This window comes from Microcaecilia unicolor, chromosome 5 (genome assembly GCF_901765095.1).
Source record: "Microcaecilia unicolor chromosome 5, aMicUni1.1, whole genome shotgun sequence".
NCBI classification, from domain to species: Eukaryota; Metazoa; Chordata; class Amphibia; order Gymnophiona; family Siphonopidae; genus Microcaecilia; species Microcaecilia unicolor.
Window position 1 is genome coordinate 297,381,606 of NC_044035.1, and position 21,068 is coordinate 297,402,673.

The window sequence follows — 21,068 nt, forward strand, 5'->3', positions numbered from 1 at the left end:
AGAAGCCTGGAATTATGTTACACAGGCAACCACTGTAAACTGCTACAAGCGGGCAAGCTTTGTTAAGGATGTGGAGAGGAACGAAACAGATGCAGCTGTTGCAAACGTCAGATGAACAGGCTATTGACATCCCAGCCGGTGTTACTGAAGAGGACTTTCATCGCTACGTAACTGTTGATTATGATCTACAAACAGCTGAAGGACAGCACTGATGTCCAGATATGCCTCCTGTTACTTTTGCAAGAGCGCTGGAGAGTCTCAACACCGTGCAGGCCTATCTGGAGGCCACTGGATGTCAGTGCTATGACAGCTTTTACCGTCTGGTAGACATAGTCTATGGAACTCACAGACACAATAGTGTACAGAGGATTATGACTGATTACTTCAAGTAAGCCTAACGTCAGTTAACAGAGACTGTATACTGTACGTATAATAAACAGTACTGTACATAGATGTCAAGCTTCTTTGGGTCACAACGGTTAAGTGCACGCTCCAGTTAACTGCATGTATTTCTTTGGTCCCAGACCCTTGCACTTAAGTGGATTGCACTGTACTAGTGTGTGCAACATTCTAGTAAAACAGATGGTTGTATTGTTGTGATATAAAAATTAAGCAAAGCAGCTTACCAACATGTGGCAAAGCTGAACATGAAATCTACTTTGAAGACCAATTAAGAAAAATAAAATTACTACACCTCAATGAACTATAGTTTTTTTTTTTTTTTAATTTTTAATTTTTTATTGAAAAACTTCATGTGTATCCCCCCACTGGGCTCATCTGCACATAAAAATTCAGTGCATGCAAAAAGGTAAACTTCAGTGTTTGAGCACCTATAGAAGACAAACAAAAATATTTGCCGAATAAGTATAGAATGCTAAGACAACATTGCTTTCTCAACAACAATTAAGAGTCCCTGAACTCCTGTGCACAGGAGCCAAAGATAACAGAATGACTGGACCTACTTTTCTCCTGGGCTCAGGCAACCATGGGCATCAGAAAAATTGTAGAGGACAGGGCAGAAAGTAATTTAAAAGGGGCCACATCAACTGCCAGTGGCCTCTTCACTTTAACTCATGGGCACAAATTCTCTTCAACCCTTATGCTGGAACAGATATGATGTATAATGTGTATTTTACAAGTTCCATTTAGAACAATGTAATATCATGTCATCACAGTTTGGCAACACAAGAATACCCAAGGGATTCTGAACTTAGTATTAGCAACCACACAGTATTTTTTGTAATGGAGGAAGATGATCACCTTATCTACTACCACTTATCATTTCTATAGCGCTACAAGGCATACGCAGCACTGCACACTATACACAAAAAAAGACAGTCCCTGCTCAAACAGCTTACAATCTAGATAGGAGCTGGATTTCCTTCCTATCAAGAGATCTGTATCAGTATTTACTTGTGATAAAGTAGTGCTGGATGGCCTGTCCACCAGGCAGCATCAGAAAGCCGCACAGTATGACACAAGGCTAACCATGCCAAAGACTCCTAGCTTAAAGAATCATAGTGAAGCAAGGGTAAAGGCCTAGCTTGGCATAAAGCAGACCTCAAGAAAACGTACAGAGCTTTCAAGTCTATACAAATCCCTTTTCCACCCCAGAAGATTGTGATATCAAGAAGATATCACAATCTGCACCCTCTAGCCCGAGGGTTCTCAGCCCAGTCCTAGGGTTACACCTAACCAGTCAGGTATTCAGGATACTCACAACAAATATGCAAGAGAAAGATTTGAATACAAATTTCTCGTGCATATTTACTCCTAAAAACCTGCCTGGCTAGGTGCATCTCAAGGACTGGGTTGAGAATCACTGCAACTCTTAAAATACTTTCAAAGCTAAATACTGTATTTAGGTCTTTTCAAACATTCATATACGGTAAATATGATACATACCAGTCTATTTGGGTATCTAAGAAGAACTGGCTGTACAGGAACTCCAGGAGTGAAAGCACCTATAAAAACAAATCTCATTTAATGAAAATTTATGGAGCAAGTAGTGTCACTGCTGCAAAATGTTCATGCTTTTATCCACTGAGTGTTGTCTGAGATATAGTTATATGAAAGAAAATTCCATACATATACATGCAATAAGTAATTACCAGCTCTAATAAAAGCTCCCATTTGACAGAATACATAGGTACCAACTTATTGTCTAAATTGTGTTCAAAACAAATGAAGGGGTTCTTTTACTAAAGATTAGCTCGAGTTATCTGCAGCAGAGCCCATAGGAATAAAATGGGCCCTGCTGCAAATTACTCGAGCTAATCTTTAGTAAAAGACCCCCTAAATTTTTATGTATAAGAACTCTAATAATGTGACAACTTATCCAAGCAAAAAGTACACAATGAATTAAAAAAAAAAAAAAACCCCCACCTGTGGTGCTAAACTGTGTCTATATATTGTTACTATGTGAAAAAGCGGATGATTCAATACATTGTGAGACAAATACACACTATTTCTGTTTCGTTTGTTTGACAATGTATTTAAACAGAAGTGTGTTTTTATATGTCACAATGTATTTAAGCTTCCACTTTTCAATATGGTAACAGGATAGAGACAGTTTAACACCAATTTAATTCCTCATTGTGATTTCTTATTCATGCATGAAGTGTACACATTATTACATTTGCGTTGACTCTTCAATTATATACTTAAGGAGTTGTTTTCCTCTGTGCATCTAACATCTGGTAAATACTGCTATATTCATTTTCCTCTAACTATAAAAGGGCTAGCCTTGACTTATATAATTTAATGAGTGTACAGTAGCACTACATAATGTGTGGCTTATCTCCATTTTATTAACTGACAGCATGTGTGCATTTTTGTTCAATGCCATGTTATATAAATTACAAGTCTTTCGCTATAATTCTTTATAGTATCTGGCCTTTTTTTTTTTTAAATACTTGTTGATAAATATGAGGTATTGCCTTTGTGGTTTACTATAAGTGGGGTTTTTTTTTGTTTGTTTTTAGAATGCATTTGTCTATATGCTATTTTATTTAATTTTAAAGTGTAGTTTTAAAATTGTATGCACTCACGGTTTTAATTTTAATATAAAATATCATATGTTATAAATGTATAATACACTTAAATTATATTTTAGATTGAGGACCCCTGTCACAGGCACCTATCGCCAAAACATGACCATGTCGACTCACCAATTGTTAAAACCCTTCAAACAAATCCTTCTGATCTAACACTGACTTTCTGGATGTCTCTGCTCCTTGCCTACTTTTGTTCATTTGCAGAGGTATTTCTTCATTTGCTTTTGCTGTTTTTACAGCAACTGAAATACTTTCTTGGTCAACCACCCATATAAGGAAACCCGTGGCTATGCATTTTGAGAGAATCATGGTGCTGATTTTGTTGAAAGAGGTGTTTTATAAGCATGTGCACAGACAACAAAAATTAGTTTGTTTTTGTATTTTATGAAATGCTTCCTGATTTTAGACTTTTTGGTTCATTTCAAACATCTGTTTTTAATCAGCATATTGTATGTGCACTAGAGTCATTGTAAAACCCTTGTGCAAGTTCCTGTTGTGTTCACCTTAATTATCCTTCCTCTTTCACAGGTCCTACAGTTATCCACTCTTTACAACTGCGATCATTGCTTGTTCTCTCTCTCTCCTACCACTGCTACTCTTAATACAAGGTGGTGATATTTCCTCCTCACTTCACCCATTACATATAGCAAGACACTTGCTCATTGGGATGACTCCAATTGCCCACTTCACTGAACCCTTAATTCTGGCTTGCCTTCCTCTACTTTTGCTTCTCAGTTGACCTCATGGTACCTACTTGCTTCATCTTACTCCAACTGATGAGGTCACAGATCACAGCATTCATTCCAAGGTATGACCTTGTGTTTCCCAAGTTTTAACTTTGATACCCCTCCAGAGAACATATCCAACTCAATGTTGGTCTAAATATTTAGACCAGTTTTGATATACTGTGGATCCCATAAAAATGCAGCAAAGCTGTTTACAAATTTAAAAGGCCCCAAATGGATCAAAAGGAAAGAGGAAGTAACAGTAAATACACGCTCCCTCCATTATAAAATGCATCACATTTGGAGTCCTTTTCTAGAAACAAGATCAATAATTCTGTGCCTCAAGAGACATGGTCGTGCTCATGGGAAAGATGTTCATTGCTTTAATTTACCACTTTATTCCCCCTAATACTGCCTTTCACAAGGAACTCCCTTTCTTGGCAGACCTTTACATTGCCCGGTCCTTCCTCTTTATTTTCGGTGACTAACATCGTGCCCACTCATTACTCTAGTGGCAACTGTTGCTTTTTCAGTTCCTAAAGTTTTCATAACTATGTACATGGAATCTGCCTTCTTGTCTATAGAAAGGATGGTCCTCCCACATTCTCATTTGTACATCCATAAAGCTCTTCTGAACAAGTTTTGTCATGCTATCCATGGAAGGGAAGAGGGGAGGTCAAAAGATACAGAAAACACTTAGGGGCAAATATGTTGGCTATTCTTTCTCCAATAAAACATGTCTCAACTGTTTGCTTTGTAAAACTGGTGGAGAGGTTCTCCTGTGGAGATTCTCCTTTCTCTTGAAGAGGGGTCCAAGGGGAGCCCAGTCGATCTGTAGAGTGAACCCCGGGACAACATTTCATCATATTCCTGGATAGTAGAACTCCCTGAGAATGCTGTCTGTTTACTAAGCTCTAAATTATTGTGCTTCACTGAAATCTTCCTCCCTCCATTCTTCTAATCTACTAGAAGTACACATTAAGGCAGCCAGTTTTAATCCAGAAATCTTATGATGCATAGGCACCAGCTCTATGCTTCCAACACACATCACAGTATCCTGGATACTGTTCATATGGGGATTTGGTTCATATAATGGTTCAAAGTCTTCAGAGTTTTTATGTGTTGATCTTCATTAAAGACTGAAAATGCAAGCACTGGAAGGGATGCAGGAATATTAGTGATGTCCTCCTAGGTTCCCAGAGGGGTTGAAAGTGGCTAGATAAGACTAGATGCAGTTGTAGTCTTCTAGATGCTGTGAAAGAAAAATGGCTGCTACTAAAATTCTCCTCGCGCACATCATCATTATCCAGTAAATGCAGATGCCTCTTCATTTTCACTTAACACTCAGAATCAGGAAACCTCAGTGCTTGTGTAAATAACACAGCATCATTTATTTATTTATTTTGCTGCATTTATATCCCGCATTTTCCCACCTATTTGCAGGCTCAATGTGGCTTACAATATAATACAACTACAATCACATTGATGGAATAGAGAATCAGAGTATATATAACAGACAAGGTGCATAGGAATATTATGGCAATCATATTAACGAAGAAGAATTTCAGAATTATTGCTATATAGAAGTCTGTTATAGTAGTCTGTCCCAACAGACTACTAATGCTTGACCTCGAGATGTATCAATGCATAACAATGCACCACCAGCAACCAGAGCATCCCCTGGTCCTTTGAGGCTAATGTAATGCCGATTTTTAAAAAGGGGTTTAGCAGCGATCTGGGAAATTACAGACCGGTAAGCCTGATATCAGTGTCAAGTAAAGGAGTGGAAACTATTATAAAGAATAAAATTATGGAACACATATATAAACATGGTTTAATGGGACAATATCAGCATGGTTTCAGCCAAGGGAAGTTTTGCCTCACCAATTTGCTTCATTTCCTTGAAGGCATGAATAAACCTAGATAAAGGTGAGCTGGTTGATATAGTGTATCTAGATTTTCAGAAAGCTTTTGACAAAGTTCCTCATGAGAGACTCCTGAGAAAATTAAAGAGAGTCATGGAATAGGAGGCAATGTCCTTCTATGGATTAGGAATTGGTTATTCGACAGAAAAAGATGGTAGGGTTAAATGGCCATTTCATTCAATGGAGGAGGGTGAATAGTGGAGTGCCGCAGGGACCTGTACTGGGACCGGCACTATATAACATATTTATAAATGATCTGGAAATCGGAATGACAAGTGAGGCAATTAAATTTGCAGATAACACAAAACTATTCAAGGTTGTTAAAACGCATGCAGACTGTGAAAAACTGCAGGAAGACCTTAAGAAATTGGAAGACTGGGCATCCAAATAGTAAATGAAATTTAATGCAGACAAATGTAAAGTGACGCAGATTGGGAAGAATAATCCAAATCATGGTTACCTGATGCTAGGGTCCATCTTTGGGGTCAGAACCCAAGAAAAAGTTCTTGGTGTAGTAGACAATACACTAAAATCTTCTGCCCAATGTGTGGCGGCCAAAAAAGCTAAGAATTATTAGGAAAGGGATGGTAAAAAAGATCAAGAATACTATAATACCTTGAATATGGCATTCAGTTCTGGTTGTCGTATCTCAAAAAAAAGATATAGCGGAATTAGAAAAGGGTCAAAGAAGAGCAACCAAAATGATAAAGAAGATGGAACTCCTCTCAAATGAGGAAAGGCTAAGGTGGTTAGGGCTCTTCAGCTTAGAAAACAGATGGTTGAGGGGAGGTATGATTGAGGTCTACAAAATTCTGAGTAGTGTAGAACTAATAGAAGTGAATCGATTTTTTACTCTTTCAAAAAAAGCAAAAACTAGGAAACACTCAATGAAGTTACATGGAAATACTTTTAAAACAAACAGGAGGAAATATTTTTTCACTCAATGAATGGTTAAGCTCTGAAACTCTTTGCCAAAGGATGTGGTAACAGCGGTTAGCATATCTTGGTTTAAAAAAGGTTTGGTGAAGTTTATGGAGGAAAAATCCATTGTCTGCTATTGAGACAGATATGGGGAAGCCACTGCTTGCCCTGGGATTGGTAGCATGGAAAGTTGCTACTATTTGGGTTTCTACCAGGTACTTGTGAACTGGATTGGCCACTGTTGGAAGCAGGATACTGGGCTACTTGGACCACTGGTCTGACCGTATGGCTATTCTTAAGTTCTTACCCTAGTCTTACTTACATGCACTGAAAAGCTCTTTGTATATCATGATTAAGACCATATCCAGGTATCAACGTTTGGCACCCCATGCACCTTGAAATCTTGAATTTGGGTCCTAGGAAGGCTCCAATTGTGAGTATTGGTAAGAACATAAATATTGCCATGTGGGGACAGACCAAAGGTCCATAAAGCCCAGTATCCTGTTTCCAACAGTGTCCAATCCAGGTTACAAGTACCTGGCAAGATCCCAAAACAGTAACATAGATTTTATGTAAGGTCCTCTTGTAATTTTTCACAATCTGTTTGTGATTTAACAATCTGAATAACTGTATTACCTCACTAGTTATTCCCATCTCTAGATCATTTATAAATATGTTAAAAAGCAGTGGTCCCAGCACAGATCACTGCGGAACCCCACTACCTACCCTTCTCCACTGAGAATACTGACCATTTAACCCTACTCTCTGTTTTCTATCTTTCAACCAGTTTTTTAATCCACAACAGGACATTACCTCCTATTCCGTTTCCTCAGGAGTCTTTCATGAGGTACTCTGCCAAACGCCTTTTGAAAATCAAGATACACAATATGAACAGGCTTACCTTTATAGACATGTTTGTTCACCCCTTCCAAGAAATGCAGTACATTACATAGTAACATAGTCTATGACAACAGATAAAGACCAGTACGGTCCATCCAGTCTACCCAATAAAATAAACTCATTATACATGGTATGTGATACTTTATATGTATACTTAAGTTTGATTTGTCCTTGCCATTTTCAGGGCACAGACTGTAGAAATCTGCCCGGCACTGTTCTTGTACTAAAATTTCTGAAGTTAACGTCAAAGCCCCTTAAAATTTACACTTCAGCCCATCCATATCTATTCAGTCACAATCAGGGCGCAGACCGTAGAAGTCTGCCCAGCACTGGTTTTGCTTCCCAATTACCGATGTTGCCACCCAATCTCCACTAAGATTCAGTGGATCCATTCCTTATAAACAGGATTCCTTTCTGTTTATCCCAAGCATGTCTAAATTCCGTTACAGTTTTCATCTCCACCACCTCCTGCGGGAGGGCATTCCATATATCCACCACTCTTTCTGTGAAAAATACTTCCTGACATTACCCCCAAGTCTGCCCCCCCCCCCCCCCTTCAACCTCAATTCATGTCTTCTATGTCTACCGTCTTCCAGTTCCCGGGAAAGGTTTGTTTGCGGATTAATACCTTTCAAATATTTGAATGTCTGTATCATGTTACCCCTGTTTCTCCTTTCCTCCAAGGTATACATGTTCAGGTTGGCAAGTCTCTCCTTGTACGGTTTGCAATACAAATCCCATACCATTTTTGTAGCTTTTCTTTGCACTGCTTCCAGTCTTTTTATATCTTTAGCAAAGATACAGCCTCCAAAACTGAACACAATGCTCCAAGTTGGGCCTCACCAGCAACTTGTAGAGGGACATCAACACCTCCTTTCTTCAGCTGGTTATACCCCTCTCTATACAGCCTAACATCCTTCTGGCTACAGCCACCGCCTTGTCGCATTGTTTCTTCACCTTCAGATCATTGGACACCATCACCGCAGCGTCTCTCTCCTGACTTGAGCTTACTAATTTCTCCCCTCCTATCCAGTATTGCTTGTTTCTGCACCCCAAGTGCATCACTCTGCACTTTTTGCCATTAAATTTTAACTCAGACCCTTGACCATTCTTCTAACTTTTGGAGATCCCTTCTCATTGTTTCTACTCCATCCAGGGTATCCACTCTATTGACTTATCTTTGTGTAGTCAGCAAAAAGGCAAACCTTTCCTTCCAATCCTTCAGCAATATCTCTCACAAATATATTAAACAGAATCGGCCCCAGCACTGACCCCTGAGGAACTCCACTGCTAACCTTCCTTTCCTCCGAGCTGATTCAGTTTACCACCATTCTCTGCCACTGGTTGGTCAACCAGTTTCCTATCCAGTTCACCACTTTGTGTCCCAAGTTCAGCCCTCTCAGCTTATTTACGAGTCTTCTGTGGGGGACCATAACAAAGGCTTTGCTGAAATCCAAGTAGATTACATCTAGTGCACATCCTTCATCCAGTTCTTTGGCAGGACTTTCCTTTGGTAAAGCCATGTTGCCTCAGATCCTGCAAACTGGGCTTTGCTGAAATCCAAGTAGATTACACCTAGTGCACATCCTTCATCCAGTTCTTTGGCAGGACTTTCCTTTGGTAAAGCCATTTTGCTTCAGATCCTGCAAACTGGGCTTTGCTAAAATCCAAGTAGATTGCATCTAGTGCACATCCTTCATCCAGTTCTTTGGCAGGACTTTCCTTTGGTAAAGCCATGTTGCCTCAGATCCTGCAAACTGTAGGCTTCTAGAAAGTTAACTATCCTTTCTTTCAGCAGCAACTCCATTATTTTTCCTACCACTGAGATTTCCCTTCACTAAATCCATTATGGTTTTGCCTCATTAATCCATGCTTACATATATGCTCTGTCATTTTGTCCGTTATAATAGTCTCTACCATTTTGCCCAGCACCAACGTCAGGCTCACCGGTCTATAATTTCCCAGATCACCCCTGGAACCCTTTTTTTTTTTTTTTTGGGGGGGGGGGGGGGTCACGTGATTGCTGCTGCTTAAGTGGACATCTGTAAGCTCAGCTCAGCTCTGCTCCCTCGTCCGCAATAAACTTTATGCAGATGCCGGTCTCTTGTAACAAATTCTCAAGTGTGGTATAGAATCGGTAAGGAACAGTGAATTTCCCTTTTCCTTGAAGAGCTGGCGGAGAGGTGGAGTGCCAACTTTGGAAAAAAATCACTAGTAAAGATCTGTCTGCCTACTTTGGGCTAGCCTTTAAGGTTACTCCTAATGCGGGGTTGCATGAGACCCAATTTAAGATTTTGTGCAATGTGTACATTTTTAAGAGTAAAGGGAAATCCATGGGACTCAGGGATACTGACATATGTGATAAGCGTGAAGTAGGAAAGGGTACTATGGTGCACCATTTTTTGGAATGAATTAAACTAAAAACCTTTCTGGACTGAGGTGCTTTCAGTTCTTCAAGTGGTTCCGAGAGTAGCATGCGAATGGACGTATGAGTCTCTCCTTTTGGGCTTGGAGTCTGCTTTTAGCGCCATGTTGCATGTAGCCAATCTCAGGGGGAAGATTATGAGAAAGTACATAGATCTCTGGAAGGCACTGCAAGATCATTTGGGAGAGCAGCCATTGCGTCCCCCAGTGACATGCAGTAAGGGGAGGAAGAGGTGGGGGGGGGGAGGGAGACGAGATATGGTTAGGGGCATTACATTGGCACCCTCCAATCTTACAGTACCATGCTTGATTTTAAAGATAAATTACATATTACTAATAGTTCTGCAAGTTTATTTTTCAAGTCTCTTAGTACTCTGGGAAGTATACTATCCAGACCAGGTGATTTGAAACTCTTCAATTTGTCAAATTGCCCCATTGCATCTTCCAGGTTTACAAAGACTTGATTCAGTTTTTCTGACTTGTCAGCACTGAGTACTATTTCTGGCATTGGTATCTCTCCCACATCTTACTCAGTGAAGACTGAATCAAAGAATTCAATTAATCTCTCCGCTATGGCCTTGTCTTCCTTGAGTGTCCCTTTTATCCCTCTGTCATCTAGTGGTCCAACTGATTCTTTTGTCGGCTTCTTGATTCTAATATACCTAAAAAGTTTTTACTATATGTTTTTGCCTCCAACACAATCTTCTTTTCAAAGTCTCTTTACCTTCCTTATCAGTGCTTTGCATTTGACTACATGGTCCTGCTGCAGTGCTCATCAATTGAAACTGCTTACTGCCATTGGTTTCTAGGACCAATAAGCTCACAGAAGAAACAAGTTCTTGCAGTCTAGCCAGCACTCAGGAAAACAGTGAAAATGACTCAAAAATAAATAGACGATGCTTCAAAAAGATTCTATGAATTTACTGTACAACAACCAAGACTTGACACAGCTGTGTTTTGGCCAATAAGGCCTGCCTCAGGAGTCTCCTGGATTGCTGTGCTGGCAGTAAATTTTTCAAGGAGATTAGACTGTATTATCCAATTAAAGCAATGTCTGCCGCCAAAGGAAAAAAAAAACAAAAAAAGCGTGCTATGCGCCAGAGCAATTTCTTCCTTATCTCGCGCTCTCTTTACAAGACCGAACAGCAATGCTCATGCTGTTTGGTCTTGTAAAGAGAGCACAAGATTGCTTTCTAGGACATCAGAAGAACAGGTGATATGAAATCAGCTGACCTGATGGTGAGACGTCCCAACAGATGTTTTTGATGCACCACTGCAAAACTGCAGCTACACCACAAAAGAGGAAACTGGAAACAACCAAAATACCTCAAGGTGTAGTAGAAGGTAGGGACAAAACACTGAAGTGACCTACCACTCTTCACAAAACTTTACTCATCATCAATAAACTATGGAGGCATAACGGAAGACATCTTGTTGCCTTCATGTAGGCATGTTCTTGGGCAGAGTTTGGGTGATGCCCAGACAGCATTGAGATTTATGCACATACTTTACATACAGGTACAGAGATCCCACAGTCACCTTAAGGTAAAATTATGTATCATACCTGATAATTTTCTTTCCATTAATCATAGCTGATCAATCCATAGACTGGTGGGTTGTGTCCATCTACCAGCAGGTGGAGATAGAGAGCAATCCTTTTGCCTCCCTATATGTGGTCATGTGCTGCCGGAAACTCCTCAGTATGTCGATATCCAAGCTCCATCCGCAGGACTCAGCACTTAGAGAATTACACCCACAAAGGGACACTCTGCCCAGCTCACCACCGCCGAAACGGGGGAGGGGAATTAACCCAGCTCATCCCCACACAAGTGGGGGAGGGGAATCCGTCCAGCTCATCCCCGCGGAGCGGGGGAGGGACACCACACCCGCCGATGCGGGGGGATCTGGCTTATCCTGCAACCGCAACCGCGGGAGGAGCTGACTGACCCTAACACCGCCGAAGCGGGAGGGGTACAAAGCTGCCCAACTGCCGCACGAAGCGGGAGGGAGCGCCGGCAGAATTTAAGTCTCAATCCAGCCCCGTAAAACGGAGGGGAGAGGAATGCAGCAGCTCACTGTAACACAAATTCGTCTCAACTCTTGAAGAATCCATTGAAAAACTTGAACACGAAGTCCTCCTGAACAGGAACTGAAGACTAAACTTGAACCTGAAATGCAACCAGAATATAAACAATACAGATATCTGGGAGGGGCTATGGATTGATCAGCTATGATTAATGGAAAGAAAATTATCAGGTATGATACATAATTTTACCTTCCATATCATCATGCTGATCAATCCATAGACTGGTGGGATGTACCGAAGCAGTACTCACCCAGGGCGGGACATAGAAATCCCTGACCGCAACACTGAAGCTCCAAACCGGGCCTCCGCCCGAGCAGCCACAGTCAAGCGGTAATGCCTGGAGAAGGTATGGGCCGATGCCCAAGTTGCCGCCTTGCAAATCTCTTCCAAGGAGACGGACCCGGTCTCTGCCATCGAGGCCGCCTGAGCTCTAGTGGAGTGAGCCTTCAGCTGGATAGGCGGCACCTTCCCCGCGGCCACATAAGCCGCTGCAATGGCTTCCTTGACCCATCTTGCCACTGTAGGCTTAGCAGCCTGCAGACCCTTACGAGGACCTGCAAACAGGACAAACAGATGATCCGACTTCCGGAAATCATTGGTCACTTCCAAGTATCTGATGATGACTCGTCTCACATCCAGATATTTGAGAGCAGAGTATTCCTCTGGGTAGTCCTCCCTACGAAAGGAAGGGAGACAGAGCTGCTGATTCACATGGAAGCGAGAAACAATCTTGGGCAGGAAGAAAGGCACTGTGCGAATAGTCACTCCTGCCTCAGTGAACTGCAGAAGAGAGTGCCTGGAGCTCGGAAACTCTTCTGGCTGAAGTGATAGTCACCAAAAAGACTGCTTTCAACGTCAGGTCTTTCAGAGATGCCCTCGACAAGGGTTCAAAAGGCGGCTTCTGCAAGGCTCTTAGCACCAGGTTGAGATTCCACGCAGGCACCACTGAGTGCAGAGGAGGGCGCAGGTGATTAACTCCCTTGAGAAAGCGCACCACATCTGGCTGCGAAGCCAGGGAAGCACCCTTCAGGCGGCCCCTGAAGCAAGCCAGAGCCGCTACCTGGACTTTAAGGGAACTGAGCGACAGGCCTTTCTCCAGACCTTCTTGCAGAAACGCCAACACTGAAGAAACTGGAGCAGTGAAGGGAGAAAGTGAGCCTGCTTCACACCACGCTGCAAAGGTACGCCAAACCCTGGCGTAAGCAGTAGAAGTAGAGCGCTTCCTCGCTCTTAGCATAGTGGCGATGACCTTGTCTGAGAAGCCCTTCTTTCTCAGACGCTGCCGCTCAATAGCCAGGCCGTAAGACCAAAGGGGGAGGAATCCTCCATCACCACGGGACCCTGATGCAACAGGCCCTGCTCCACTGGCAGCCGCAGAGGATCGTCCACTGAGAGCCTGATCAAGACCGCATACCAGGGACGTTTGGGCCAGTCCGGACCCACCAGGATTATCCGGCCCGGATGCTTTGCCACCCGGTCTAGCACCCTGCCCAACATGGGCCAGGGCGGGAACACATAGAGAAGCTCCTGTGTCGGCCACTGTTGGAGAAGAGCATCTACTCCCAGGGATCGAGGGTCCCGTCCTCTGCTGAAAAAGCACGGCACTTGGCAATTGGCCGATGACGCCATCAGATCTAGGCTCGGCTGGCCCCAGCGCTTCGTGATGTCCAAGAACGCCTGAGCAGACAGCAGCCACTCTCCGGGAATCAAGGTATGGCGACTGAGAAAGTCCGCCTTGACATTCATAACGCCGGCAATGGGGGCCGCTGACAGCTGTTCCAGGTTCGCTTCCGCCCACTGGCATAGATTCATGGCCTCCTTGGCTAGAGGGGCACTCTTGGTACCTCCCTGGCGGTTGACATAGGCCACAGCCGTGGCATTGTCCGACAGGACCCGTACTGGTTTCAACGCCAGTACCGGGATGAACTCCAAAAGCGCCAACCGAATGGCTCCGAGTTCCAGGAGGTTGATAGACCACTTTGCCTCTGCAGGAGACCAGAGCCCCTGCGCTGTCCTTCCCAAGCAGTGGGCTCCCCAGCCCGACAAAGAGGTGTCCGTCGTGACGACAATCCACTCCGGGGTCACCAGAGGCATTCCTGCAGACAACTTGTCTGTCTGCAGCCACCAGCTCAGCGCCTTGCGCACTGCTGGGTCCAAGGGAAGGCGCACAGCATAATCCTCCGACACCGGAGTCCAGCGCTGCAGCAGAGAGTGTTGTAGTGGTCTCATATGAGCCCTGGCCCAGGGCACTACTTCCATCGTGGCCGTCATAGAGCCCAACAGCTGCACATAGTCCCAAGCCCGAAGAGGAGAGGCTACTAGGAACTGGTCCACCTGAGCCTGAAGTTTGACAATCCGATTGTCTGGCAGGAACACTCTGCCCACTTGGGTGTCGAATCGAACTCCCAGATAGTTCAGGGACTGAGTCGGGCGCAGCTGGCTCTTCTCCCAGTTGATGATCCACCCCAGGGAGCTCAAAAGAGCAATCACCCGGTCCACAGCTTTGCCGCACTCTGCATAAGAGGGGGTTCAGATCAACCAGTCGTCCAGATAAGGATGGACTTGTACTCCTTCCTTTCGCAGGAAGGCCGCGATGACCACCATTACTTTGGAGAAGGTCCGCGGAGCAGTAGCCAACCCGAAAGGGAGGGCTCTGAACTGGAAGTGTCGGGCCAGGACTGCAAAACGCAGAAAGCGTTGATGAGGAGGCCAGATGGGAATATGCTGAGGAGTTTCCGGCAGCACATGACCACATATAGGGAGGCAAAAGGATTGCTCTCTATCTCCACCTGCTGGTAGATGGACACAACCCACCAGTCTATGGATTGATCAGCATGATGATATGGAACCATGATTACTAACAATTTATTACTAGTGTTTTATAGAAGGACACAGGCATCTATGCATTTTTATAAAATATGATTATAGACCTACCACCCAGTAATATCAAAAGATCATCCCGCACATTCCTGAACCTACATTTCCCTAACTGCAAAGGTCTAAAATACAAACTAATGCACGCGTCTAACTTTACTTACTTGAGCACACAGTTATGGAATGCATTGCCACGCAACATAAAAACTATTTACAAACTAATGAACTTCCGCAATCTACTGAAGACCCATCTCTTTAACAAGGCACACCACAAAGATCAATCAATGTGAATACACACAACTCCTCCACATATATTCAGAACTGTCTTATAATAGTTGCTTGTTATACTACTATCATGTTTTATCATTATCATGTTCCCAAGATCCTTCCGTATCACTAATTGTTTATCTTCTAATATATGTCCACCATTCATGATGTATTGTAAGCCACATTGAGCCTGCAAAGAGGTGGGAAAATGTGGGATACAAATGCAATAAAATAAATAAGGCACCTTCTCGACCTCCAAACCTCATTATCCTGTTACAGACTTACCCTCCTTTAGTGCTCCTCAAGGAAACAAAAACCTGAGATGGGTCTGTGCAACAATGCTAGCACAGAGTACTACTACTATTACTTATCATTTCTGTAGTATTACTAGACGTATGCAGTGCTGTACAGTAGACATAAAGAGACAGTCCCTGCTTGAGAGAGCATACATTCTAATTAGGACAAACATGACAAATAAGAGATAAGGGAATACTAAGGTGGGAATGATAAAACATGGGTACTGAACAAGTGAGGGTGGGTTAGGAGTTAAAAGCAGCATCAAAAAGGTTGGCTTTTAGTCTAGATTTGAAGACGGCCTAAGATGGGAGCGTGACGTACTGGCTCACAAAGTCTACTCCAGGCATATGGTGCAGCAAGATAAAAGGAACAGAGTCTGGATTTAGCAGTGGAGGAGAAGGGTGCAGATAATAGAGATTTACCCAGTGAACGGAGTTCCCGGGGAGGAGTGGAGAGGTACTGAGTAGCTGCAGAGTGAATGCACTTGTAAGTCAATAAGAGGAGTTTGAACTGTATGCAGAAATGGACAGGGAGCCAAAGAAGTGACTCGAGGAGAGGGCTAATATGAACATAGCGACACTGGCGGAATATAAGTCGTGTAGCACAATTTTGAACAGATTGAAGGGGAGAGAGGTGGCTTAGTGGGAGACCTGTGAGAAGCAAGTTGAAATAGTCTAAGCGAGAGGTGTTAAAAGTGTGGATAAAGGTTCTAGTAGTGTGCTCAGAAAGGAACGGACAAATGTTGGTGATATTATAGGGAAAGAAACAACAGTTTTTAGCAGTCTGTTGAATATGTGAAGAAGGAGAGAGAGGAGTCGAAGCGACCCCAAGGTTACGAGCTGATGAGACAGGGAGGATGAGAGTGTTATCCACAGAGATAGAAAATGGGGGAAGACGCGAGGTTGGTTTAGGGGGAAAGATAAGCAGCTCAGTCTTGTTCATGCTTAGTTTCAGATGGCGGTGAGGCACCCAGGCAGGCTGATACTTTGGTCTGGATTCCTGCTGAAATTTCTGGTGTGGAGAGGTAGATATGGGAGTCATCAGCATAAAGGTAATACTGAAAACCATGGGACGAGATCAGAGTACCAAGGGAAGAAATATAGATGGAGAAAAGAAGAGGTCCCAGAACAGATCCCTGAGGTACACCAACTGATAGTGGGTTAGAAGTGGAGGAGGATCCACCAGAGTATATGCTAAAAGTACGATGGGAGAGTTAAGAAGAAAACCAGGAAAGAACAGAACTCCTGCACAACTGTGGTGCCCCTTGTTTGACAGCTCTACAGGCTAAGAGAGCCTTATTACTCGTTTTACTGTGCTGGGCAGATGTCAGAATCAGAGAAAAGTAACTACTCCGCATGCTCTTGAAGTGCTATAGCTCACAAAACTACTACTACTACTATTAAAACCTTTAAAATGATACAAAAAAAAAGAAACAAAGTACTAGCTATAAAACTCCATGGCTCATGCTCAGAAAAGCTGTTCAATTAGGCATGAAAACAAAATCCTTAGCTTACTGTAAAGATGCTTTAGAGACAACTGAAGCAGAGCTCAATGTTGCAGTCACATGGCTATACATCTGTTTACATTATCAGTTATTTTCTAAATCTAGCCGGAAATAGCATTGCACCTTGGTCTAGATCTTCAGAATCCTTTTAAGTGTACAGATCCAGCAGATACCTATTATAAAAAATACTTAATATATATTCCTTTAATGCAAGCTAACAGATTAAAAACATTTTAAAAATCAATTTCATATTTATTTTCATTCTATGTCATGATTTATTAGCAACAATTGCAAACACCTCACCTAGTTTGAAAGTGATTAGACAGGAACGATTCGAACAAGTGCCTTCTGGGAAAATCAGTACCTTGAATTGCAAATACAAAGGAACTTTATTATAAAATATGTTTTAACATTTAAAACAACAAAAAAATGATACATTGAAAAAAATAGCTTATTTTACAGCCTAATATAGCTGCAAACGATCACTAGTTATGTTCATGAGCAATGCTTTTATATGAATGAATAAACCTTGCAATGAAGACATGAGCTATTTACTCCCTTCCCTCCCACCTGCAAATCATAGTTTTGCACCTCTAAATATTTCTGGATGATCTTGTATCAACAATAAATGAAACTAACAATATTAAGAACACTAGGGGAACCGAAGCACTTGAACAACATAGTTGTTTCCTACCCTTCACAGGTTTGATGAAACAATTCTCAAGCACTACAAAGGTTTAAAACACATCCCCTCAAAATGTTTTACAATGTCTCAAGTCTCCATTTTGGTGTGTGCAAGTGGAAGGGTGTATGTGCCTGAGTGGGCATATTAAAGTGTGCGGCACAATTCTGTAATTGCTATGTTACTGTGAGTCAGTATTTCTATGCTGCAGCTATTAGAACAGCTTTTCCTATTTGGGGGGGGGGGGGGGGGCATAGGGGAAGAATACTTCATTTTTCTTCCATCTCCCACCAAATACAGAAACTTGGCCCAGTCTACTACATCTTTTTTTGCGACTACAGCACCTTTCCAATGCTCTGCCCCTACATCCTTCCCATTGGCGGATCCTATCCACAATCTCCTCTCCTACTTATCCTAAAACAGGAAGGCTTCATCGTATGAAGGAGGACTTCTGACTTCTTGACAAAGGTAGAATTCTTAAAGCCAGATAGTCGTCGATCATAACCGCCCAAGTGCTGCATACATCTCACAGGACCCCTATACTTTGGGCCCTAGGTAACGTTCCTAGTTTGTAGTTAATTTGGCTGTGCCCATGGCAACAATAAGAAACGTATAAATTTTAGCCAAGAGATTTCACAGTACAATTAAAAAACAAAATAAAACAAAAAAAAATATGAGAATCTGAATAAATTTAAAATTCAGTGCCTCACAGCTAAAGACTAGCTTGTTATCTGTGTTTGTATATGTCTGTGTGTGAGAGTGTGTGTACATGTGTTATGTGCAACATTTGTGCATGTACTGTATGGTGAGGGGCAGTGTTGTGTGTAGACAACTATTTGGGTGACAATGGGGGGGGGAGCCAAAGCAATATTTTCACACATCATACTCCTCCCCACTCATCCCCACTTTTAAAATAGTAATATAGAACACCAACACCTTCCATGCATAAGGAAATCTTTCCACCCCTAGCCAGTTTCAGCTACCAAGTAAAACATTTGCTATAATGACAGCATAATTCAACAAACTATTCTATGTGGGAGTAGAATCTCAAATCTTTACAGGATTGTTCAGAATCAATATAAAACCTGAGGCTCTAGTTCCGTTTTCAAATTTCATATTCCCCAACAATGGAGCTATCCCCTCATAGCTCACCATGGAAAGAATATTCAAAATGTGAATATCACTTCAGAACAGCATACATACTCTTTCCACTGCCAGAAACTGCTGCAGATGGGTTTTTTTGTGTGTGTGATGACTCTACAGGATTTGGAGACCACTGGTCCTGAGCATTTTATTTTGATGGGGAGAGGGAGGGGTGACAAAGACCACCTTTGGCAACCCTTACCCCAGAGGCTGCTTTCAAATAGCCCAGACACTGAACTAACAAAACCCTGCAAGAGAGAAACTTTAAAAACCTATATAGGAAGCTTACCACATGATAACAGCAGTAACCCACATATGAAAAAGTGCTTTTAAATATTACACTGGAGCATCAATATACCTGCTACTAGAAAACTGGAACAAGCTGCATTGTTACAGATTTCTACACAGATTACTAAATAATAGCAGAATCCTTCATCTCAGTCACACATGCAGAACATGGACAGTCCCTTACCTGAAACAGAGCAGGGAACATACATTCCTCCCCCCCCCCCCCAAAAAAAAAAAAAAAAAACCTGCTGACAAGAACTGAAATGGAGAGCACCCCCCCTCACCCCCCCACAAAAAAGGCAGACTGTGGAATCAGTGCAATGCTGGTAAAATAAAAGAATTCATTTTGTCCTGTACTCTGCTAAATACAAAAATAGAAAAGATGTGTTTCCCAAATGGAAAAATTCAAACCCTTAAAGTAATAATTTTCTTTTCTACCTTTGTTATCTGGATACTTTTCTAATAGATTGGTCCCAGACTTCCATTTTTATGTTGATCTTTCTCCAGGTTTACATTTGTATTTCTTCTCTCTCCCTTACTCTTATTCCTTTCTTTTCTGTCTGGCACTGTTTCTCCCCACCCCCCAACTTCTCGCTGCCTCTAGATTCACCCATGATTTTTTACTCCTCATGCATTCATTCTCTCTCATTCTCTCTCTCTCTCTCTATGTATATATATATATATATATATATATATATATATATATAGATAGATATATATAGATATATATATCTATATAGATATATATATATAGAGAGAGAGAGAATGAATGCATGAGGAGTAAAAAATCATGGGTGAATCTAGAGGCAGCGAGAAGTTGAGGGGTGGGGATATATATATATTTCCCTCTCATCTCATCTCCAGCAATCCCATTGCTCCCTCTGTCTTTCTCCTTCCCAGTCTCCTATCCTACGTTTATCTTTCACCAACTTCCTAGTCTCCACATTTTCATTTACTGTGCTTGTCCTCTCAGCCCTCACCTACCCTCCTCTTCCATCCCTTGTCTCCAGACCATTCCATCTGTCATCCTCTACCACATCTCCTATTTCCTCTCTTTCACTATCTTTAGTCCATTTCCTCACAGCCCCTTCAGAAACCCATCTCCTTTTCTCATACTCCTCCACAACTCCTCCCTCTCCTTGTTCAATGCCTGTCATCCATTCTCTAGTCCTCCCAGTTATTCATACCATGTCTCAATCTCTTCTCACACGTCAACTCCTTTCTTTTACCCCCATTTCACAACCTCACTCCATCTAGCCATCCCCATTCATACCTATCCTCTCCAAATTGTGTACAAATCTGTAAAGGTCCATGGTTTAAAAAGTTGTTTTGAATTGCACACCCTCCCCCTCCCCCCCAAAATAGTAGCCTCTGAATCTCTCTTCTACCCCCCCCCCCAAAATGGTAGTTTCTCAAACCCCACTCCCCCCTCCCAAAGAAAAACAGATTCTGTAATTTAAATTTATCCCACCAACAGGGCTGCTGGAGAATTGTTTCCTCAGTAACAATGCTCTTTAAGGGTTGTTTCTGAGGTTGATAGGTTTCCAATTATCCTCCCAATCAAGGTGGCTCCACATGGGTTGCCTCTCCAGGGTGGATACCTCTCTCTGTCTCCCCACCCCCCCAGTGCGCAAACACACTATAGGTCTCTTTTTTGCCTCCTCCCAGCACACACATGCAAACACCCTCCATCTCCATAGCTCTCTCTGCCTCTCCCCATCGTGCCAACACCCCCTGCCCTAACTCTCTCTGCTCCCCCCCAAGCACATAAACATAAGAGCTAACTTGAGAATGACTGGGGTTGTAAGCCCATCACAAATTATCCCTCCTTTAACAATGTGAAGACATTTACTCAATATTGGGGGTGCTCAAGCATCCACAGAGCTGGCACCTATGCACAAGCACACACCCCCATAGCTCTCTCTCCAATTCCCCCCCCCCCCAGCACAAACACTCTAATAGATCTGTCAGCTACT

At 42.5% G+C, this 21,068-nt stretch overlaps 1 protein-coding gene across 1 annotated transcript in view; it reads right to left on the reverse strand.

Annotated features, from left to right (window-relative positions):
• Window positions 1-21,068, reverse strand: part of LPCAT2 (lysophosphatidylcholine acyltransferase 2) — a 157,433-nt gene that overhangs the window by 74,696 nt on the left and 61,669 nt on the right. The window contains exons 5-6 of the mRNA XM_030204309.1: window positions 17,283-17,343; window positions 1,906-1,964 (exon numbers count right to left, since the gene is read on the reverse strand). Of these exons, the coding sequence (XP_030060169.1) occupies window positions 1,906-1,964; window positions 17,283-17,343 (120 nt within the window). The remainder of the gene's footprint in view (window positions 1-1,905; window positions 1,965-17,282; window positions 17,344-21,068) is intronic.